At 42.0% G+C, this 25175-nt stretch overlaps 2 protein-coding genes and 1 non-coding gene across 3 annotated transcripts in view; all 3 read right to left on the bottom strand.

Annotated features, from left to right (window-relative positions):
• LOC140296541 (uncharacterized) overlaps positions 1 to 25175 on the bottom strand; it is a 51348-nt gene that overhangs the window by 14269 nt on the left and 11904 nt on the right. The window lies entirely within an intron of this gene.
• Positions 692 to 24150, bottom strand: LOC140295311 (NLR family CARD domain-containing protein 3-like). The gene is given in 12 exon segments (XM_072379648.1): positions 692 to 848; positions 1167 to 1271; positions 1407 to 1597; positions 8626 to 8709; positions 10282 to 10352; positions 13702 to 14289; positions 15516 to 15562; positions 17373 to 17534; positions 18012 to 18185; positions 19327 to 21124; positions 23920 to 23975; positions 24068 to 24150. Coding segments are annotated over 12 exon segments (3516 nt in total).
• trnad-guc (transfer RNA aspartic acid (anticodon GUC)) lies at positions 9332 to 9403 on the bottom strand. Its single transcript has one exon. It is a non-coding gene; the product is annotated as a tRNA-Asp (tRNA).

Raw genomic sequence — 25175 nt, 5'->3', positions numbered from 1 at the left:
TAGGTGAGTAAATGTGTGTTTCTCATCACACACTCCTGCACTGCGCTGTGAAGATAAGGCCTCAGAAGCTTATCGACTTCCTGTTTTGTGAGCCTGACAGATGAGATCAATAAACAGCGCTAAGAGACGACGAGGCAACGCTGCCAAATCTAAACTGACAGCTTAGTGTCACGTGTTAACAGGTGTCACAGTAAAGGCCCAGAAATGCACACATGGGGATGTTTTATGTTCTATAATGAAGCGTTCTTGATGGTTGAATCTTGTATTATGCCTCATCCTAACAAACCACAATGCCGTATAAAACAGGGAAAAGTCCCTGAACGTACTGGTTCTCTTGACGCTGTTATTACATATCCCCATAATCCACCGAGATAATGAGATTAATTCAAACATAAAGGGTAAAATTTATCATGTAACATTTCACCACGATTTACTGTAATACCGGTAACCGTTACATCCCTTGTGTGTGTGTGTGTGTGTGAGTGTGTGTGTGTGTGTGTGTGTGTGTGTGTGTGTGTGTGTGTGTGTGTGTGTGTGTGTGTGTGTGTGTGTGTGTGTGTGCGCGCGCTGCAGGGTGAGAAAACACATCTAACCCTCTGACTCCACACCTCTGATCAGAAGTCTTCTGCCAGCAATGAGATAAATGCCTGAGTGTGGATGACTAACACAAATGGGATGTTCCCAGGTTGTCTCAGTGTGGCGTCGGATGGGGCACCCAGACCTCCTCCACCTGCAGCGTGAAGTCGCTGAAGCCCGATGACAGCGGAGTGTATTGGTGTGAATCCAAACACAGAGACAGCAGCAACGCCATCAACATCACTGTCACTGGTGAGACTCTTTCATCTCCTCTAAAGACACACATCCAGCCACTTACAGGTGATACACATGAGCTGCTGTAAAGGAAACGGGTTCCAACAAGGAGAAGTGAATCTCTGTGAGAGGATTCAGCTCAGAGGACACAGACCATAACCTTCACACGTTAACATGCAGTTCAGTTCAAATCTGATATTTGACAGCAACAAAAACACCAGAAATGCCAAGAAAGGCCAGAGAAAACATTTTAAAAGTTTATATTTCAGAGGTTCATCCATCCATCATCTGCCACTTATACAAAGTTGGGTCGCAGAGCCAACAGGTCCAGGAGGGACACCCAGACATCCCTCTACCCAGCGACGCTCTCCAGCTCCTCCTGGGGGCTCCTGAAGCGTTCCCAGGCCAGATGGGATATATGATCCAGCCTGCGTCTGACCCAGGTCTTTTCCCCACTGGAACTGCCTGGAAATATTTATGTTTTGGGGCAAATTCTGGCCTGGTACTGACTGAATTTTTCATTTGAAGTCATCACATCACAACACAAATGCAGATAAAACCTGGATCAGAAAGAACACGTTTCCATGGTAACATACCTGCGCTCCACAGTGTACGGTGTCTGTCTCACCCACTCCCACTTCCCAGTCCTCCAATCAGACAAACCGACCCAGTAAAACCCAGGAACTGAGTGCTTGGGCACAAAGTCCTGCACAGACAGGAAGACAGAGACACATGTGGCAGAAGCTGCTGCTGTGTCTGACAGGTCAGTGGATGAAGTGGAGCAGGGCTGGAACAGGGTATCAGTATGTTTTAAGCAGAGTCAGCCTCATTACATCCAGTTAGTTCAGACATAAATTCTGTTGCAGAATTGACTTTATTATTGCTCAGACCATTTTCAGGTGTACTTCTATCCTTTCATAAAAAACACATATTTTCATGTTCAGATCCTGAATTTTTCCTTTGTTTGTTTTCTAAATTCTGCAGGAAGGAAACCACCTGTTTCCATGACAACGTCTCCACAAAATGAGGAAGATGAGGGACTGGACTATGATGATGCCGTGGCTCATATCACCACTGAACATCATTTCTGAAATACTGTCTTCAGCTGCACGTTCAGTTCAAACAAAATGACTGCTTTGTGTGCCGTGTTGCTTTTTTTTTGGATGTTCTTCATCATCACAATAAAGAAATGACTTTTTAACTTTCTGAAGGGTGTTTTCTTTGGTGTGTGGTGCTTGAAACTTTTGATCTAATTATTTAAACAGTATTTTCCAACAGTTGTCATTTAAGCTGTGTAACCTTGACTGTGGTTGGGGAGGAAAGGTAGACTCGATAAGAACACTCAACTATACCCAAGGAGTGATGACGCAACAATGTGCATTATAACTGAAGTGTCTTTGCCTCAGTTGTCAGAACAACTCTGTATTTTGTATTGTGTTGTTCTCTCTTGCAAGATTTTATTCTAAAAGCCTCTTATATCCTCAGAAGAAAATAACTGACTCTGTGCATTACTAAAGTTTCCGTCACACCCACAAAACTACACATGAGGACATTGAGAGACTGGCTCTGAAATTGAAGCACAATCTGACAAAAGATCTTTAAAGGCTGAACGTTTCTCTTATTATTGGATCTGTGTTTAAGGTCTGCGTTTATGAGTACACCACTCAGTTTGTAACTAATTTCATATTTTTATTTTCAACAGCCATTACAGGGATTTCCTCTGACAGCTCTCTGCCTCCTTTAAGGAGATGTTCTTCAACTCTAAACCTAAATACTGATCAAGGGATGATAAGTTCAGGTATTTCAAAGGGAAGAAAACAAAATGAACAAGAAATGCTGGTGTTTTTTTAAGCAAGATAAGTTTATGTTTATGTTTATGTATTTAGCAGACGCTTTTATCCAAAGCGACTTACAAATGAAGATATAACAAGCTATATAAAAAGCTAAAAATAAACTACATAGAAGGAACCCACTAGTCCGACTCTGTCAGAGGTGACAGAGATAGGGTGCAGGCATAGAAGGAAGTGCAGAAAGATAAAGTGCAGAGATAGAGGGGGTAGGTAAGTACAAGGTAAGTGCTGGGATAGGAGATGCTCTCTGAAGAGCTGGGTTTTCAAGAGTTTCTTGAAGATAGACAGGGACGGCCCTGTTCTGGTAGCGCTCAGGAGATCATTCCACCATCGTGGGACGACACATGAAAAGAGTTTGGATTGTCTTAGGCGTGGTGTAGGAGCTGCTAGACGACAATCCTGGGACAAACGGAGGGGCCGAGTTGTGACATAAGCCTTTGCAAGAGCATTCAAGTAGATGGGAGCCGTTCCATTAAGCACTTTGTAGGCTAACATCAGGGACTTGAATTTGATGCAGGCGGCTAAGGGCAGCCACTGGAGTTCAATGAACAGAGGGGTGACGTGTTCTTTTAGGCTGATCGAAGACCAGACGCGCCGCCGCGTTCTGGACCATCTGCAGAGGTTTCATAGTATAGGCTGGGAGACCAGTTAGGAGAGCATTGCAGTAGTCAAGGCGGGAGATGACCATGGCCTGCACCAGGAGCTGGGTGGCATGTTGGGTTAGATATGGTCTGATCTTTCTTATGTTTAGTAATGCAAAGCGGCATGAACGAGCAACTATAAGTTCTGCATTTGTACACATAAACTTTAGATTACTCATTGTCTACGGTTAACTTTTAGTCTTTTGTAACCTGAGTTGCAGTAATTTACATCCTCCACTCAATCTGATAGCTGTCAAATACTGTGTCTTCTGAGCTGGCTGGTTTGGTGGTTCGATATCAACTACAAAACAAATGTAATGAAGTTTTAAAAATGCAGCAAAAGAAATGGGAATAAATGGAGATCTGACACATTACAAACTACAGGACAGTTAAGATTAGCTGTTGTTTGCATGAAGATAAAACTAAAATATTTAAAAATATTTTAAAGGTGTTGCATCTAACATTCAGAAACAGTTGGTCTAACTCTAGAGCACCAGAGCCTCTGACCAAAAGAAAAACTAAAATAAACTTATTTACTTGAAGAACTTCACCAGTTTATAAGGCACTTTCTCTCGTGAATGGCTGACTCTGGTCTTATCTCGCTCTGTGCTCGAGGCCTTTTAGGCCAAAGGATGTGAGCTCTTAGGATAACTGTGACCTGGATTACTGAGAATCTTCATCAATATGCAGTGTGTACTGATGTTAACTGTAAAGACATCCTCAACAGAAGATCTGCTTGTTGTATGAGGACAGAGTGTGTGTCTTATATGGAGATGGAAGCCTGGTTCAAATATAGAAATAATTTATTTGTATGTTTCTGATTTAAATGCCTCCTCTCAGGAGCTGTGAAGTACTGCCAGTAAGACTGAGCGGAACTCTGCATTGATGGAATAGAGGAACTGCATGATGTCATAGAAGCGTTCAACTATAGGAAGAAGTGAAACTCTTCCAGTGGTTCCTGCAGAATCCTGACTGATGTGTGTGTGTCCCGTTACTTCAGAAAACCTAAACTTATAAAGGTCCATATATTGACAATGTGTTCTGATAGTGTTGTATGAGTTTTATAAACTCTGAAGTGTCAAACAGAAGCTGTGAACATTACAAGTGTCAATGCTGCCATTCCTCCAGAAACACACCCGCTGCACTTTGTCCGTCTCTGACGTCATCAGTAATAGCCAATGGTAGAGCAGCTGAGAGTCTGGAACAAGCCCCGCCCCCTCATTATCTGCTTCAACCGGGGTGAAGCACAGAGATAAATCTTAAGAGGAGAACAGCCTCGTTCCCTCTGTTAAAGACACCTTTATGTCCACTAAATACAGTCTGAGGAGAACTCTGAAATGTTTCAGCTAACAGGAAAGTTTTCTACAAGAACAAACACAAGAGGCTTCATGTTTTTAAGTGTTAGCTACAGCAGAAAGTTTTCAGCAGTTTGGAGGAGCAGACAGGAGTCCAGCAGCTGAGGAGTGAACCCCCAAAAACTGATTCAACACGCCTAAAAAGACAATATATAGAGACTCAAGTGTCCCCTACATTTGGGATGTTTTCACTGCTGTACTTAGTGTCAAGCAGCCGTTTAAAGCAGCAATTGACGCCTTCGCTCTCACAGCCTCCAGGCTCCTTTGAGAAAACCTCTAATTTTAGCTTCCTGGACACCACAGTTGTTGGTCTGTTTCTGTGACTTTGGTGTTTAACATGTTGGTTAAAACATCAAAGTCACACATTAAGAGGAAAACTACCCCACTGAGGCAGCAGCAGACCAACGACCAAAGCTTAACTTTGGAAGGTAAAATAGCTGGTTTTCTTAACAGTCTGGTAACCGAGGCCAGAACGACCAAATGAACAAATATATCCGTGAAAATAGTGTAAATTTATCCGTAAAATGATCCGGACTAACCCCTTCATGCAGTCACTGTATTTTCAGATAGTTTTTCTAGCTTTAGTAAAACAGGTTTTTGTCAGGATTTTACATCAGATGGCTTCTCTCCTTCCCTCTGGGCATATATTGTATTGTAATATAACCAAATTATCAATAATTTTCTTCTTATTGAAATATTTGTAAATATATGTCACACTTTGTGGAAGGTTCTTGGACATATATGTCTGCTCTTCACTGTCTGCAGACTGCTGATTCTACAGAGCGGCATGTGTTGCCTGTTGTCATTGTCCTCACCCATCACTGAGATTTTTTCTGCCAAATTGATTTATTTTTCTTCTTTTGTCTGTAGCTATTCCTGACTAGAACCGAGTGTGTGCCTGTATTCTGTTTAAGATTAATACATAATTGTCTTTAATAATCCAAAGAGGGAGATGAGGTTAAAGAATCTGGCCAGCGCCTTCAGTTTAAGTTGATTTAAGAACTACAAATCACGAGCACATAAGATCAGGAAGGTTTTCCTGTTCAGCATCTTTTACAAATCAAGCTTAAGAATAATGTCAGCAGTGGTCTTAAGGTTAAATTCAGCTAAAATCTAAGAGCAAAAAGGAGTTTGGTGGACATGAAGTGTACAATTTATTAGGTCTTTATGCAGAACAAAAGCATGGAGTTTTAATTTCAGCTTAATCAAATATTTTGTGGAGCATAAACTTTAAAAAAAAAAAAAACGGGGCTGAGGCAGTAACCAAGAAGCCATGAACAATTCGGGAGAGATTAGACTTTGATCATTTATATTATATTCAATCCTGAATATCAGGAGATCAGTATGTTTTCTTTCCATGTTCACCTGTTCGTTCCAGAGTGTCTACTCATAAAATCGAACAATTGTTCATGTCTGAATCTTACCACAAAGTCACCTCGGCTGAGGTTATTGTGTTCTGATTTCAAATGAAGGACGGATTGAGCAGAGTCTGAAGTCTTTAAGGCTGAATAAACCTCTTTAGGAAACCCACTTCTTAAACTCGGGCCTTGTGTGCTGGTTAACAGCTTAACTACAATCAGGCATTGAGTCGGATTCAGGTCCAATATTTTGGAACGTTGCAATATGAAGATTATTTTATCAGGAATATGTGTGAACTGGCTTATTGAAGCTTTGAAGAGCAGAGTCTGATGTTTTCCACTTTCACCTGTGTCCCCTGTTCTCATGAGAACGTACATGATCTCTGTGACTAAACTGCTGATTCATGCAGGTGATCATTTTCCAGCTGTGGAAAAATTCTGAAGTTTATTAAATGCTGACTTTAATTGAATCATCTTATCACAGAGAAACATCTGTCTGTTGATACTTCTGATCACTTTGTGGGTAACTCGGTGCTCAGGTGCTGCAGGAGTTTTGTTTGCTTTAGGAACATATTGCACTGTTTGCATGTCGTTAGGTTTTTTTTATTTTTAATTTTAAACTTAAATAATTCTTAATCTCAACTCTAAACAACCCAAAGAGATTGACTTCAGGGCTGTTGCACAACGGTTGATGTCACTCATGAATTTTCCTACAGCTGCTGCTGCAGCACAGTGAGAGAAAAAGGTTTTTTGTTTGTTTTTTGGTTTTTTTTATTCACTCTGGCTCGTTAATAGGTGTGCAGACTCTTATTTAGAAGTAGTCCACCTGGAGTAGGCTGACTACTCTGTCTGGTTTAATATCTGCTCTCAGATGAGTTTCCCTCAGATTTAACACACAGGAAACTGTCTGCAGTCCTGAAAACTTAGCTGCTTGTCTCTGGCTGTGTGTGATCACTTTGATTAATAATAAATTGCAATGAAGATCACATAGAATATAACTAATTAAATGTTGAGTAAGTTATAAGGATGAGTAACAAGATTCTGAAATGTTCTTTACACTGGTCAACTGAAGGTAGAGAAATCTTTTAGCAGCAAAGTAACATAAAGTATGAGGAGCAACAAAAGCCAGTTTATTGAGTTGATATCGGAGTTGGAATTTTGGCACTCGAGGACAAGAATGGAGAGCATGAACGGAGCATTATGCACTGTCACTTCCTGTCTAAGCTACAGTAAGTGTATTGTGTACAGTAACAACAACATTCATTTTGACAATCCAAAAAGACTCTGTTGTGCATTTCTTGTTTTATTCTAAAATATAGTGTTTCATTCACTGATGTGCACTGACGTGTGTCGGTGAGGCATTTTCATCACATATGCTGTGACGTATTAGAACCGAGGTTATAACCTGGAGTCCTTCAGACCAAATCTCTGTCACTCCCTTCACATCCCAGGCGAGACATTAGGGGCCCACAGTGACACCCATCCCGGGGGCTTCACTGTGTGGTGGTTGTAGGCCGTTGTGAGTGTGTGTGTGCATGCGTGTGTAAGTGTTTGTGAATTTGTGAGCGCACGTTATTATACGTGCATGAACGTGTTTACCTGCACGTGCATCTGCTACAAATACTGAACTGTAACACTGATATTTAGCAGCTCCTCAGTTACAGACAAAAGAGGAAACACAGAATGTTCCACATGTGGAAGCTGCTGTGTTGTGTCTCCTTTGGGTTTTATATGGCTATAAAATGACGTGAAGATTGACACTGAGATCTTTTAGCTCTGTGGCGTCATCTGGTGATGGAATGCAATATAACACAGAACCTCTGATCAATGAATGGATTGCACTGATATAGCACTTCTCTTGTCTTGCTGACCACTCAGAGCTTCACAGTGAGCCTCATTCACATTCTCACACACAGTCACACAGAAAATCACCGGGCTTCCTAATGATGGACAGCTGCTCCTACTGAACCCAAACCTCATCTAACCACTCTGCTGTGATGCTTTACTGAGCCCACTGTACCCTGGACTCTTCAACATCAAAAGTCCATCTACTGTTGATTTAGAAAAGATATCATTAAGATCTGTAAGGAAAGAAGGAAAATCATGCTCACTGATAACTTTCCAGTGGATGTATGTGTGTGTAAGATTGGTTTAAAGGTGTAAAGTTAGGGTTAAATGATGAATGTAAAGCTGTTGGTGGATGGAGGCTGGAGTTGTTTGCAGTCAGTTGGTGAAAGCTGCTGGTGGATTTGTTTGCAGGCAGATGGTGGAGACAAAAGTTGTTACTGATTTAAAAAAAAAAAAGAAAAAGAAATAACTTATTTTTCTTTTTTTTTTTTAAATCAAAACTTAAATGTTGGAAATAATTTCCAGATTTGATCATATTTAACCATTGAACTCATATTTGTGTCAGACAGATTATTTGCTATCAAATAGATTTCTTAGATATTTTTTAGATGCTTTGGTTCACGTAAATGTCATAAAGGGAAGGATGCACTCCAGTCCCAGAAGACACATCCACAGTCAGAAGCCTGTCTTTAATTGTAAAGACAATTCATCTGAAAGAGTTGCATCTTGTGATAGAGACAGATGGCAGCAGGTCATCAACCACCTTGTGGTAAATCTGTAGGAGCTCCTCCACTGAGTGGTTGAGAATCTTCAGAGGGCCGTCGTCCTGCAGCAGAGACCTGGAGGGCTGCAGGCCACAAATGACACTGCCCACTGACACTTACTGAACAACATACTTTTATATTCCTACTCAGCAAATGTAGAAAAGTTTCACTGTGACCACTTTGATTCTGTTCATTACATCAGATTTCCTGTGGCCACCACCAGGACAATCAGCAGAAATGCTTTGTGTGAACAGCCTTCCCCAGTGATGCAGATAAACGGGGATTACAGAGCCGTGCCTGTATTCAGACTGAATTCATAGCACATACTAGTTCATAAAGTACAAAGGAGACCAAGAGGACAATGAAAATACAAGTGAATGGTGCAGGAAAGAACCCACCCAGACAATTGGGACCCCATTATTGAAAAAGCACATTTTCAGGTCATTTTACCAACAACAATCACAAGAAGTTGAGAGTAGCGATAAAAATATTTTCATTCAACCCAATAAAAGATGTAGAATGTCCAGAAATCTCATGTCCAGAAATCCAGTTACTTTCTCAAGCTGTTCCTGTGATTCTGAACTCTCTCAAACATGATGCATAATTATGGAATGATGTTTACGTTTTGTCAGGCATCAGCAAAGAAGTGGGGAGCAAATATTTCCAGACTTAATCATTTAGTTGTAAAAATAAAAATAATTCCTTCTCCCCGTCGGGGAATCGAACCCCGGTCTCCCGCGTGACAGGCGGGGATACTCACCACTATACTAACGAGGAGATGACGTCTTCACTGTGATGATGCTTTCACGGCCGGTCAGAAATTCGAAAATTAATCATTTTTGAGGGAGACCATTGCTTATATCTGGTGTACTGCCTCCGCAGGGAATCCCATCTGTTCTTCATCTCTTTCGCTGACAGACAAAGTCAAACTGTGAGCAAAGTCACATTTATAAAGTGCAAACAGAGGTTATGTGTTATAAATTCAGCATATTATTAATTAAAAAATAATTAAATAAATTAAAAAGTACCAAACAAAGCTGTTATTCAACCATGAACAGCTATGAGTTAACAGTATCATATCACTTGTATATCTTTGATTTTGTTGGACTTTTAAGCTTTGTGTCTTAAAATATTCCATAGCTGAGTGCTTCTGTACAGCTCAGAGGAACATAGAGATTCATACCAGATATAAGTGTCTCCCCAACCTGCTGCCAGAGCTCTGCTTTTACAGCTTAGTTGGCGTTGTGTTTTTCAGTGATGTCATAAAGAGCTCGTCTCTCTGAATCATGGTTATCAGCAGGTCCTCAGTTTATTCACTCCAGATGGGCAAGTTTCTGTTAAACTCTTGCTTGTGTGGAGAGATGCGTGATGCAAGAAGTCAGACATTTTGCTTCAGGGAGACATAAATAGTGAGAGAGCAACACTACTGTCTTGATGTGTTATCAGTGGTGCAACGAATGCTGGATCATATCTCTGGTCTGCTACCTGCTCATGAGTTTTGCTTTTAAATTGATCTTTTATTTCTGTTTTTCACTTTCTTGTCCCTGGTGGTTCCTGCAGGAATCCTCACATGCCTCTGCAGTTATCTGCACCTTTAAAGGTGGATAAGGCACGAATGTCAGGGAGGGTTGCTGCTCCTGCAGTTAGATTTTTACTGTCGTTTCCTTTGCCTCTTTTGTTTCTACTTGCAGTTGAGTTGCTGACAGGGCAGGAGGGTTGACAGTATCTGGGTTCATGGAAACACATGAGTCAGTTACAGAGTACCACAGCTTCTGAAGGTGCTGCTTAGGCCCGACACCTTTTTAGATTGAGGTGAAACAACTTTCAGAGAATTGGTTCAGCATTTCAGAGAGGAGATCTACTTCCTGATGACACAGCACTCACTGTTTTGGTTAAATAAAGCTGCCTCATCTGTAACTGCTGTGCTTTTCTTGCACAAACTGGGCGTGCACTGGACTGGCCTGCCTGCAGTCCTTGCCCAATAGAGAAGGTTGGAGAACTTTGAAACAACCACCACCCCGTGCTGTTGCACACCTTAAGACGTGTTTGCAGGAAGAAAGGAAGAATGGGACAAATGTGGGTCCACACCTGTCAGCTGTGGACAGGGCAGTAAAAGCTAAACTGGATAGATAAGAAATCTTTAACAATAGCAGTAAATAATAACAGCAGATTATGATGGCTTTGAGGGAATAAAAATGGTTTAATAGCAACAATAAATCAAATGTACATTTTTGGTGGAAATAGAAATAAACATAGTAACATAAAGTGTGAATACTGATTATATTCATTCTGTATTTTATTTGTTCTTTAACCACAACAACAGTAGAAAGTGTATGAAAATAATATTTACAAACACACATGAATACACACATAGATGCATTCATACATTAATAATATAATGCATGTTTCAAAGAGAGAAAAATAAACAAGATCAAATTAAATGAATAATATGTAAAAAAAAGAAATACAAAAAAAGGAGACAGAAAGACAGGACTCTTCTTTGAGCTTCAAACATATTTGATTTCCATCAACTGGTTTGATTCATATGTGATTAAAATAATTGTCAGAATTTGTTTCTGAGTCGTCAGTTTCATTTGATTGAGACGTGAGTTTAGTTGTCAGACTTGGTTCTGGAGGTCTTTACCTGTATATAAAAGCAGCACACTTCAACAGACCCAACGCTCTGACGGATATGCTTAAATAATACGTCACATTTGTGTTGTGTAGACAGTCAGATTGTCCCTTTTTGTCCCTTTGTTTCCTCTGCTGTCATCCAGAAACAGTCTGATGTCCTGTTCACGTTTTTCACCATGTCAAAACACAGACTTGGGCTTGAGAAGCCTGTTTAACATTTATTCTGTTTTACCCTGAAAAGGCCATGTAATACAACCTGGGAGTCTCTGAAAGGATTATTTCTGATCTCTTGGTGGGAATAAAACAAAAAAGATGTGAGACTCAACACAGTCTGAAACTGAACTGTTTAACAGTGACTTTGTGGACATGCACAGCAATAATCTAACCTTATCGAACAATAAACTTATTTCATATAAGATTTCATTAGGTCAAGTTTATTCATATAGCACGTTTAAAAGAACAAAAGTTGGTCAAACTACTTCACAGTCAATAAGTTTACAGCCGATAACACGGTAATAAAATAAATGTGCAAGAACCAGTGAAACAACAATAAATACAGAAGATGACGACATTAAAAACAAATTCTACATTTGGATGTCATACTCTACTTGAGTTGAAAGCCAAGAAGAAGGGGTGAGACTTCATAAATATCTCTACAGTCTGAGCAGAGCGTATATGGAAAGGTTAAACTTTTCCACAGGTTTGGAGCAGCCCCTGAAAAAACCCCTCTGAGTTTTAACCTGGATGTTGGAATACTGAGATGCTGGAATATCCATCTTATCCACCTTAAAAGAGCTCTTAAGAAGATCACACACAGATTTCTAACAGCAGAGCGACTGTACGGAGCCAAAAGGCCAAGAATGTCACTGTCAGGTGGATTTGATCCTCCAAACCAAATCACTTCAGTCTTACTTTCATTGAAATTGAGAAAGTTTGACTTCAACCGGATTTTAAGGTCACTTAGACAATTAAGTTACGACTGCAGTCTGATTTAATCGGTAAGGCGGCCCGAATGTCTTCTGTAAAACATTGGAATGGAATATTCAGCATTATTACTGGTTTACCGAGTCACAGATAGAATTTTCCGTACCTGTAGCTGTTTACATTTAACAGAACACACCACTTAATTAATGACTCCTGCCCACATTACTTACCCCTACGCAGCTACAATGACTGTGGCATCACATCCATGTTCCTGACAACACAAAGCTCTGCTCTGATGCCTGTCTGGCTCTTAGGGTGTCTCTTCATTTTCTCCGTAGACTAACTGTTCTATGTGGACTTTTTGGAGGTCTTCTGACAGAAACAAGCAACCTGATCAATAAAAAAACAAGTCCAAAACAAATGTTTGGGTTCTGAAACAAAAAGAGAAGCCATAAGTCGGACCTGCAACTCTGCTGCTCTCCAACACATGCTCAGGGATCAGTGTGACCCAGTGCGTTGAGGTTTGTGTTTTATTTAGTGACTTTGGTTTTATATGCGTCTGTACTCTTGGTTTTTCCTTGCCTCACCTGTGTCCTGGTTTCCATTTAGTTTTTAGTTAATCCTGCTACTCATCCTCACCCCGAGTTGTCCTCAGTTCCCCTGTTTGGTCCTCAGCTCCACACTCACCTGTTGTCAATCGGCAATCTTGTTGTCTTGTAGTTATCCTGTGGTTTATTTGGTCATTTGTTGTTTATTAGTTTAGGTTATGACTGTCCAGCTTGGCTGCACCTTTTGTTTCTTAAATAAAGTCACCAGTTTCTGCATTTGGACCCTCTATTTTCCACCAAGCTGTGACAACAAGATGCTGTGAAAACTCCAGTAGTACGTAATTGTCACAGTTTAGTCATCCAACCATCAGTAATTTTCCATTGATCCTGCTTCTGCCCCACTCAGCCTGTCAGCCACACACACCTCATCAGTTCACTCCACTCACCTCTGCACACAGCTGCCTCTCATCACATGCAATCAGCCCAGCATATAGTCACCAGCGCCACACTCTATCCTTTGCCAGATTGTTCTTTGCCATGCAAGTCTTTCCAGCGTTCTCCTGCCAGCCTTCCCGGTACCGACCTCGCCTGTCCCTGATTCCCTGCTTCGTCTGCCTCCTGGTAATTCGACCCAGCTTTCTGTCCCTGACCAAGAACTTTGCCTCTCCTCTCCTGATTCCTGTTTGCCGGTTTCTAAACCATTTGTCTGTCTGCCAGAGTTTCAGTAAAGCCTTGAACTTTTTACCACTGTCTTCTGACTCCTTTGTACTGCAATTGGGTCCATACACCACCCGTTACAGTAATAATAACAAAATAACAGAATGTCTCGGATCTGTATACTCCGCAAGCTTAATACAACAATCCCTTCCTCAGAATATGACCTTATTTGGGTTAAGGTAATCAGAAAATGCTGTTTACATCCAAATGTCTTATTAGGATAAAGCTTTTATCAGATTAATAAAATAATACTGCTTGTGTAAACAGCTGCTGAGAGTATTTCTTGGACAAGAGGAGACTCTTTATACTAAACTCAGCCCAGACTCACTGAGGTACCAAATGACCTGAACCCAAAGGCAGGATGCAGAGGTTCTTCAGTGAATGTGGTGTTGAAGGTGTGGAGGTGGATCAGTGTGTCAGAGGAGACTCTGTAGAAGGACAGAGTGCCAGCAGGACGGTCCACATACACTGCTGCTCTGTTACAGACAGAGGTGGAGGAGGGGATGGCTGTTCCTCCCTTACTGTGCCAGGCAGAGTAACGACCGATATCAGCACAGTCCAGACTCCAGGACTGATCATTCCTTCCAAACACATTGTCATTTCCTCTCCTTCTGACTCCTCTGTAACTCACTGATATACGAACCTCTCCTCTCCACTCAACCTCCCAGTAACAGCGACCAGTCAGAACATTTCTACACAGCAGCTGAGGAGAGAAGTCAAATCTCTCAGGAAGATCAGGATACATTTGGACCTCCTTCACATGTGTCACCTTCTTGTTGTTGTCTGACAGTTTCAGTTTTCTGTTCACTGTGTTTGTGTCGATTGTGAGTTGACAGGAATCTGATGGAGAGAACAAACACAATCCAGCTGCATTAATTTCAGAAAATAATAATTCAACGTGATTAAAAGAAAATGCCATGAAATTCTTTTTGAACTTCCATATAAAGCACATATCCGTGTCGTGAAAGTTTTCATAAATAAAAAAAGTCTTGACAGAACACTCTAAGCAATTCTACAAAATTATTTTCAATTAATAGTTACAAAACATATGAAGTACTTGAACGTCCAGCAACTCTACTTTGCTTGACGATTCAGGAGGTGCCGTTATCTGAGGAGGCCTCCTGCCACAGCAGCTTCCAGCAAAATAAGTAGAATGATTACGTGCACAAAAAGTTTTCCTTCTAAAAGCAGAGAAAGTCTGTATCTACATGCAATAAAAAACACAAAACTGTCTGAGTGGCTCTAGCCCTTCATCGGTTATCAATTAAACAGTCCAGCTGTGTGCATAGGCAAACCATATGTCAGCTAAAGGCTAGGCTCAAATACAAGCTACTGCTGTAACGGCAAAACAGAGCGACTTCACAAATGTTTAAAAACCATGCAACATTAAATTATCAATAAAGTACAGACTATAGAATAGAATGTTGCACAGTCGTAACAAGTATTTATGCAGGTAAATGTGTTAGGAGTCTTATGTGAGAGTCTGATATTCACATATACAGAAAGTGTCTTCAAAACTAAAGCTGCATTTGGAAAGTGGTAAATGTCATGAAAAGGCTCTTTTTGTCGCTCTTCCTGCCGCCCTCGACTGGTATAACAGGCTTCTAGTAACAAAGTGCCAAAAGATACTGTTTAAAATGTCTCTTTGCTAAGTTGTCTGTTATGTGTCGACACAACACTGGCTCATCCCTTGAGTTAGGAGGCTTTTTACGATTGAATGATTCAAAGGAGTTAAGTGGCTTAATGAAGAAAAGAAAAAACTCAGGTACAAGGACTGGAATGAAAATGAGTGAAAAAGCAGAAAATGTCCAAAGAAAAACTCTGAAAGACCTTCAGAAAGCCTTCAGAAACTATTGATCAGGACCACTTTAAAGAAGACAGGACAGTCAGGCTGCTTGGAAGGAAACAGAACAAAATGAGGGCTGGATCAAGTCTGTTGCACAAAGCTGCATCATTTCCTTATTTATGGACCCTGATGAATACTAATGAAAGTGTGATGTGACAGTTTGTTGGTGACTGAATGTGTGCTGCTTTGTTGCCTTGAATCAACTAAAAAACACACTTACACTTCCTCAATCCCGGTGTCAACCACTGTTGTCCAGCAGGCTCCGACCTGAAAGGATGAGGGGGGTCAGAATAAGGTTCAGTTTAGTCCAACATCCACTCTGTTAATGAATCGGACCGCTGACATGATGTATGTTCAAGCATCTTTTCAGCATCTATCAGCTCTTCCTGCGGACAAGGTGAGCTGCAACAACTTAATCTGCTCAAAGATCTCTGTTCAAAGCCAGGGTGTCACAAAGCTAATATTCACAACAACACAACGAACAGTGGAGCACACTAATGTTTTTCTATGTCCAAACACAGCTACTGATGAATATTTACTAGCTTTCACTCATGTATGTGTTACCAAAAAAAAAAACAAAGCACTATACTGTGACAGCATGTTGCCATCAATCATCTGATTCTCACATATGTCACTTTGCACACGTAATTACACACACAAGGGGTTTGTAGCCACAAAAGTGATGAAAGATCCTGTCCGATGTGGGACCACAATCACAAGCTCACCGGAGTACTTTTCAGAGTCATTTTAAAGAAAATATTGGAGCTACTCGCCACTTGAGAAAGAGACAAAGGAAAGGAACACAAATCAGCTCCCCACTGTGCCAACTGCTGTTATTCTGGGTGCTGTGGTCACTGTCTTGTAGCCTGTGTTACAGTTAATTATATATAAAAAAATCATCAGCAACTGATTTTTTAGGTTCATTGGCAACATGGCAAGCTATTCCAGATGAATATCAGTTATCAACAATTTCATTACTCCTTTGTGATTATTGGTTAGCTTTTGTAAACACTCTCAGAGCTGGTTTCGTGTGTTCAGCTGATCTGCATTCTGTGTGCTGGTCAGTCGCCACCGTTCCACAACTGAGTGCACAAACAGCTTCAGTTACAGTGTTATTAGTGGCCAGTAGGATTTGAATTACCTCCAAAACATGAGCTATTTCTTATTCTGACTCACTCTACTGTTTCAAAGTTGCACTGCCAAACTATCACCTTAATATGAGTCATTTCTACTGTTGGACGACCGTATGAGAGGATAGTAGCAAGTTGTTCATGTTTTGTTTGGTTTCTGACAAGGGAACGAAGAACAGAGGGCCGAGGCGAGGGATTCACGGTTCACCTCCTGCAGGTATTAGTTTTGTTTTAGGAAATCTTCTCCTTTGTGACCCCTTACATGAATATTGTCATGAACCGGCAACGCCTCCGTTGGTGGAGCATAGCGTCGGTTAACGATAACGTTTCATAGTCCCTCCTATAGTGGAGCGATTTTGTGTTGTTTAACCCTGATTTCTGCATCCGTTAAAGGAGAGCCTTGCCGTATTGTTAAAGTTTCATAGAGCCTCCCGTTGAGGAGCGTTTTCTGTTGTGTATTTTTGCCCCGTTATTGGGAGCACGTCATCTTTTGTTTAATTCCACCTCATCAGGAGAGCGTGATCCTTTGTTCGTAATCTTTAATAGCCTCTTCTGTTTACCTCCTAGTGTGGAGAGTTTTTGGTTTCATAAGTTTCATAGCTGCACTCTCTGGCACCGTAATTAGCAAGGAGAGTGCCCCAGGATTTTCACAGCCTAATGCTTTGCTCTGCTCTGGAGAATCTCCAGTGGTTGTGTTAATAAACCATCTTGTTCTGTGAAATCCCGGCATCTGTGTCCTGTGTCCATCTGGGCCTGACAAATATCTGCTGTTTATGTTTAGTTCTGAGAAGGTAGAAGGTTCCTACTGACTGCATGTGATTGTGCATGTAACAATAATATTAAGCATAAAGCAAAAAGAGAAGAACCAGGTGAGGGACAGAGAACATGTTTCCAGCTCTTCCTCCTCTATCAGACATTGTGTGTGGCTGCAGCAGGCCTCTCCATACCCGAGTTTGTGTGGATCCTTCAGTGCAGCCGTCAGCAGCTTCACTCCTGAGTCTCCTGGATGGTTGTAGCTCAGGTCCAGCTCTCTCAGATAGGAGGGGTTGGAGGTCACAGCTTCAGCCAGAGAAGCACAGCCTTCCTCTGTGATCAGACAGCCTGACAGGCTGCAGACACACAAAACAACACAGAGACTCTGAGAGAACTGCTCTGAAAATGAAGCTAATCCTGGTCAAATGTTGACCACTAAATAATAGTCAGAGGATCACGTCAGCCAATCCAAATCATCATGAAAACAACAGGTGTCATCACAATTTGTCCCAAAGTTGTTGAAACATATAAGTCTGAACTAAAATGATGGATGAACATTAACAAGCTAAAAGCCACTGCCAGAGAGGCTCACAATATCTAAATATGTTGCAGATCAAAAGAGAACATAACAAGAGCATAATTTATACTAAAATAAATCAAACAGAAAGACTAATATCAGACAATAATCAAAAGGTCTCAAGGAAATAAACAACCTGATATGATTCAATATGATTTCACTAATCAAAACGATCCTTCAAAGGTCAGCTGTTCATTCATTCATGTAAACCATCATATCCAATGGTTATCAGTTTAAAAGATTAATAAATCCTGACCTTAGACTTTCTAGTTCACAATGTGGACTCCCCAGTCCACCACACAGCATCTTCACTCCTGAATCCTGCAGGTTGTTGGTACTAAGGTCCAACTCTTTTAGCCTGGAGGACTGGGAGCTGAGAACTGAGGACAGAGCTTCACAGCTTCTCTCTGAGAGGTTACAGTCACTCAGGCTAAGGATACACATAAAGAGAAAAAAAGTTCAGTTATCAATTGCTTACAAAAAGTAAAAAAAAGATAATAAAAAATCTGTCCATCCATTTTTATCTGCTTATCCAGGTCTGTGTCACGGGGGCAACAGCCTCAGCGGAGTTCATCTATGATGGCACTATAGAGTTCAATTTCTGTTTCTTTAAGATGCTATGAAATTAATACCCAGCTACTTCCCTGCATTAATGGATTATCATTTTATAAAAAGCTCTTTCTAAATAAGAAACTAATCCCAATAAGGGATAGGGTTGAGGGCGGAGGGTTTTGAGTATCCCTATGATCCAGAGAGCTGTGTTGTCGGGGGCGTTAGCCCCAGTAGGGTCTCCCATGGCAAATTGGTCTCAGAGGAGGGGTCAGGTTAAGAGCGATTTAAAGATCCTGGAACGGCACCAGTTAAGGACAGTCACCTCGCCCAGACAAAGGAAACTATATGTCACGGACACTGGGGTAAAGAGAGGAGCAGGGCTGTCAACTGATCACCCCCTGGTGGTGAGTTGGATCCGTTGGCAGGAAGACTGCAGGACAGACCTTATAAGCAAAAACAGCTAGCGAGGGTGAAATTTGAACATCTAGTGCAAACCCCTGTTTACACGGTCTACAACTCACTCCTCTCACATAACGTGGGAGGATGGGGACATGGAATCTGAATGGACCATGTTCCTTCCAAGAGCTGTGGCCTGAAGGTTGTCAGTGCCTGTCAGCCAATGAGGAGGGAACTCGTCAAGCTGAAGAAGGAGGCCTTTTGTGCTGGGTTGTCTCATGGGTCACCTGAAAGAGCTGACAGGTACTCAGGGGCTAAAAGGGCTGCAGCATTGATTTGTTGAGGCATGGAGAAAGACTTTTGGTGCCCATGTATAACCAAAGCGAGAGCTGTGTCCGCATTCTTGGCACTAGGTCAAACTAATTCACAATGCGTGTTGGACTCAGGGCTTCCCCTTTTCACCGATCCTGTTTGTGATTTTCATGCACAGGACCTGGGTGTGTAGTCATGGAGATGAGAGCATCTGGTTTTCAGAACATCAGGGTTACATCTCTGCTTTTTACATATGATGTGGTTCTGTTGGCTTCTTCAAGCCATGACCTTCAGCTTCAGTTTATACTTACAGAGCTTTGTTGGAGGCTTTGACCACTGGCAGCAGCCTCAGAAGAGCCTCCTCTGAAGCAGAGTATTTCTTCAGGTCAAACACATCCAGATCTTTTCCTGATGACAGTAAGATGAAGACCAGAGCTGACCACTGAGCAGGAGACAGTTTATCTGTGGAGAGACTTCCTGATTTCAGGAACTTTTGGATCTCCTCCACTAGAGAACGATCATTCAGTTCATTCAGACAGTGGAACAGATTGATGCTTCTCTCTGCAGACAGATTCTCACTGATCTTCTCCTTGATGTAATCAACTGTTTCCTGATTGGTCTGTGAGCTACTTCCTGTCTGTGTCAGCAGGCCTCGTAGGAGACTCTGATTGGTCTGCAGTGAAAGACCCAGGAGGAAGCGGAGGAACAGGTCCAGGTGTCCATTTGGACTCTGCAAGGCCTTGTTCACAGCACTCTGGTAGAAGAGAGTCTCTGCACATGGATCCTCTTTTGTTTCAGACTTCTGGGACGTTGTTTGTTGGTCTCCCATCAGGTTGACTCCAGAGTTGATGAAGGTCAGATGGACATGAAGAGCAGCCAGAAACTCCTGAACACTCAGATGGATGAAGCAGAACACCTTCTCCTGGTACAGCCCTCTCTCCTCTATAAAGATCTGTGTGAACACTCCTGAGCACACTGAGGCTGCTGAGATATCGATGCCACACTCTGTCAGGTCTGATTCATAGAAGATCAGGTTTCCTTTCTGCAGCTGCTCAAAAGCCAGTTTTCCCAGAGACTCAATCATCTCCCTGCTCTCTGGACTCCAGTGTGGATCTGTCTCAGCTCCTCCATCATACTTGACCTTCTTCACTTTGGCCTGAACCACCAGGAAGTGGATGTACATCTCAGTCAGGGTCTTGGGCAGCTCTCCTCCCTCTCTGGTTTTCAACACATCCTCCAGAACTGTAGCAGTGATCCAGCAGAAGACTGGGATGTGGCACATGATGTGGAGGCTTCGTGATGTCTGGATGTGGGAGATGATCCTGCTGGCCTGCTTCTTATCTCTGAATCTCTTCCTGAAGTACTCCTCCTTCTGTGGGTCAGTGAACCCTCTGACCTCTGTCACCATGTCAACACAGTCAGGAGGGATCTGATTGGCTGCTGCAGGTCGTGTGGTTATCCAGAGGCGAGCAGAGGGAAGCAGTTTCCCCCTGATGAGGTTTGTCAGCAGCACATCCACTGAGGTGGACTCTGTAACATCAGTCAGGGGCTCCTTGTTGTGGAAGTCCAGAGGAAGTCGACACTCATCCAGACCGTCAAAGATGAACACAACCTGGAACTCTTCAAAGCTGCAGATTCCTGCTTCTTTGGTTTCAGTAAAGAAGTGATGAACAAGTTCCACCAAGCTGAACTTTTTCTCTTTCAGCACATTCAGCTCTCTGAAAGTGAATGGAAACATGAACTGGATGTCCTGGTTGGCTTTGCCTTCAGCCCAGTCCAGAGTGAACTTCTGTGTTAAGACTGTTTTCCCAATGCCAGCCACTCCCTTTGTCATCACTGTTCTGATTAGTTCATCTCTTCCAGGTGGGAGTTTAAAGATGTCTTCTTGTCTGATGGTTATTTCTCCTCTGTCTGCTTTCCTGGATGCTGTTTCAATCTGTCTGACCTCATGTTCATCATTGACCTCTCCAGTCCCTCCCTCTGTGATGTAGAGCTCTGTGTAGATCTGATTCAGAAGGGTTGGGTTTCCTGCTTTAGGAATCCCCTCAAACACACACTGGAACTTCTTCTTCAGAGCAGATTTATGTCGGAAAACTGGGTCAGAAAGTTCTAAATAAACACAACAAAAAAGATCAGTCAATACAATACACAGAAAACCTTCAAACTTTTAATTTATCTGAGAATGAGTATTTGAACATGTGTTGTTCTGTGTGATGAGACATCAGTAAATGTGTCATTTATCCAGCAGGTTAAATCTTTAGAGAAATCCTCTTACTGCTCTGCAGACGGTCAGCCAGCTCCTCCTGCTTCATTCTCCTCAGGAAGTGAACTGTGATCTTCACTAATGCCTCTCTGCTGCTCCTCTGCTCTTCATCCTCATCCTCCCTCTGACTCTCTAAGCATTCTGGGTAATCTGCACTCAGAACCTTCTGCATCTTCTTCAGCTCCTCCTTCACAAAAGTGACCATGTTGTCCTCCAGCAGCTGGAACAGAATACTATATGAATGAGCCAATCAGACTGAAGTCATGGAGCCAAACATCAGATCCATGTTGGACACACTGACAATCCACTGGTCTACAAAGTGCAGCATGGAGATGACTGTGAACAGAATAGATGGAAAAGTAGTTGTTGTACATGTACAGACCATAAATATGGAGTCCAGCTGTGTTTGATGCTGCTGGGCAGACTGACCACTGGGAACCTCTGAGCTCTGCTGGTCCACTCTGTGGAGGAATCATGAAGAATGAGCTCACATTCTGTCTGTCCACACAGAGACAAACACAAGGTAAAGCTCCATGAAGTGATGTGTGGATGTGAACAGTGAATCAGAGGACTCCCTGCAGTGGGAAAGCTTTACTAGTCCTGCTGATCCCACTGAGAATCAACAGCTCAGTCTGCAGCTGCTTGGAGCTTTCAGCTCACTTTGGTTGGATCCAACAGCTCTCAGCAACCCCTTCAGAAAGCTTTCCCTCCCTGCTGAAGTGCCCTGGAGCAAGGCAGCCAGAGCCAGTGTGTGCTTGGATCAGACTGGTTGTACTGATATGCTCCCAGTGTTAGACAGATAGATGTTTAAAACAGAGTCGACATTGAGAGAACTTTATCTGTCAGTAAAGTTGTACTGAAGATGTCAAAAAAATAAATTAAATGCTTTATTTTCTTTCTGTCATCTCTAAACTATTCCAGTACCTTTGAACATCTGGGTGGTGCCTTTTCCTTGGAGAATGTTTTATAGACCGGTCAGTCTTCTGGCACTCGGAGCTGGATTTAGGTTCAGGTGAGTCTGGTTTTTCCAGCTTCCTCCTAAAGAACACAAAATAATTTCAGCACTGCACTCAAAAGACAAAAAGACAAGACATGACAATACATCTGAAAGGATATTTCTGAAAATCTTTTAAGATATTCAAAACCATGTTTGTTTGTCTATATTTCAACCACCTAAAACAGACCTGACTTTACTCTGGAAGTCAGCTGCTTCACACTTCCTACACTGTGTTAGAGCCAAAGCACAAAGTGGCACCTGTTGGACCAGCTGGTGTCCTACAGACACTCAGAAACACCTCCTCCAACATCCATTCTTTCCTCTTTGACTGCTGTGTTTGTGGAAAACATCCAACACACACCGCTTCACATATGAACATAGAAATGGATGTGAAACAGAGCTGAGCTCACATTAAACACATGTTGGAATAAAAACTGCTCAAACTGACTCTGCTACATTTTACTCTGTTACAACATTTACACTCAGCTCACCTCTGAAAGGATGGATGTTGGTCTGATTTGAATAAAATAGGACGATTCATTGACCGGTCACTCTTCATGGACACACAGCTGATTCCAGGTTCAGGCCTGAGTCTCTGCTGGATCCTGAGAGAAAAACACTTGTTTTCTTCAAACTAAAGTATTCAGTGATAGTGTTTGAGTCTGCAGTGAGACGGCCTGTCAGAGAGTCAGTGTGGCTGCTGTGGAACAATGTTACAGCTCCCCCTTGTGGCAGCTCTGCCACTCTGCAGGCAGACGTCAGCAGGTGTGTGAAACTGGAAGCTGGATGTAATTTTACCTGAGAGAAAACAGGAAGACTGAAGCTCTGAGCTTTCAGTATGGTTCCCTGACTCAGTCTTTACTGTTTGTGTGATCAGATTCATTCTGCTCTTTTAGAGACAAACGACAGCTGCACCACACTGGAAAACACTGACTTTGAAATATTTGATTTTTCTGGGATATAAAGTGTTAGATTAAAAAATGAGATCTTTTCACCAGATAACATGAGCAGGTTTATTGAGAGATAATTGATAACAGATCAGTTAATAACATTATTGGGTTGATTTGGTCATTTTGTTCTTGTTTCTTCAGAAGCTCGTTTTAAACTGACGTCATTAAACACAACGTGTGTGTTGGTGAGACTAGAATAAAGGACTGTATAGGGTTGGTACGTTCTGAGTTTAAGCTACATTCGCTCCCGGGGCGTCGGTCAGGACACAAACAGAGGAGATTGGAATCCAGTTTAGGCAGTTTTACTGATGAGAGGCAGGCACAGGTGAGTTACAGGCATGAGACTGTTTACATGGCAGGAGACGGTGCTAACACTGAATAGATGTCTGAATGTGTGTGTGTGTGTGTGTGGTTCTGCAGAATACAAACAGAAAAGGAAACCATTATGAGCATAAACACAAATACCATAATATATTACATAATTGCAATAATATAGTATTTGATAGTGTAGCATTTACACTATACAGGTTGTCACAGTATAAGATCAGATATGAGGAATAATCTTGATTAGTGCACTAACTTCACCACTCTCAATTTACCATACCAGCTCTTATATAGACCACAAATAAAGTAAGCAATAAACCGTTATCAAATAAAGGTCTCGATAGCCTTAAATGGCGTTAACAAGCTTAACGAGCGATCAAAGGGCCCGCCGCGATAGATCTAACCAGCGCGACATAAGGGCGGCGCCTACGAACACACGGCTACACAAAACACAGATGTGAAACAGCATAAATGCTTCATGTTTATAAATGTGCACATCAACCTAGACATATTCTCACAACGCATTAAATTCCAAGTGAGAAGTATCGAAGGCGGTGCTTAAGGCACGCAATGAGGAACTCACGTGAACACATACAACCATGACTGGAAACGGTAAATGAAGTAAACCTCAACATGAGTAAACACATATTACCGAATTGAAATAATGCACTTACAATCAACAATGACGCACACTGGCACTTCGGTGCTGAACAGCATATAATGATGACTGAACTAAACTTAACGGGCGCTCACTTCTCTGGTACCGCTACAATAACCAGAATACCTTGCATTCTTAAGGTGGTGCGGACTACTTGTTCAATGTTAACCCTTAAGGTGGAACTACCAAGACGGATAACAAACAATATTAATCATTGAAATCTGGAGCCTTTCTAACAGTGTGAGAACGTAATATTTCTGCATCAGCCGCCCTGTTCACTACATAATCAGCATCCTGTGAAAAAGCCACATCAGTGGACAGATATTCAGCAATATTCTCCCTTTGTTTTAACAAAGAGCTGCAGGACTGAACTAAAATATCACATTACACACATGATGCAGCTAATTAGTCTCATCAGAGACATCAAGAACTGATCCAAGTCTCAAGTAATTCAGCTGAAAACTGGTTATCATCTGAAACATGATGCAGCCTCCACTGAATACTGACAGATACTCACTGTTGGGCTGATGGAACATCATGTTGAAAATGAATCAAGAACTCCTTTGACTGGTCGCTCTTAAAGGACACACAGCTGGGTTCAGGATCAGGTTCAGGTTCAGGTTCAGGTTCAGGTTGGTTCCTGTGAATAAAGGTGGTTTGGTGATGTGAGTGCTGAGCTCTGACATGGAGAAGAGTCATGGACAGTTAGAGATGGTCATCTCACCTCTGAGCTTTGCTCTGGCTCTCATGTTCCCCACACAGAGTGGTTTTAGTGTCCTCACACTGCTCCATGCTGCTGAATTCACATCAGCTCACACACACTTTCTACCTTCATCTGCAGAGGAAACACAAATCATTCATCTGCACATCAACTCAAATCCTCCTCTCCATCATTTGGGTTGTAAAAAGATCAGCTGCTCCTCTGATTGGCTCTGATTCTTTGTTTCATATCAGTCTCAGTTGAATCA

Source organism: Leuresthes tenuis, unplaced genomic scaffold, assembly GCF_036924035.1.
Source record: "Leuresthes tenuis unplaced genomic scaffold, fLeuTen1.0.hap1 SCAF_1, whole genome shotgun sequence".
In the NCBI taxonomy this organism is placed as follows: Eukaryota; Metazoa; Chordata; class Actinopteri; order Atheriniformes; family Atherinopsidae; genus Leuresthes; species Leuresthes tenuis.
Note: the sequence above shows the minus strand (reverse complement) of the source record. Positions and strands in the feature narration are given on the sequence as shown.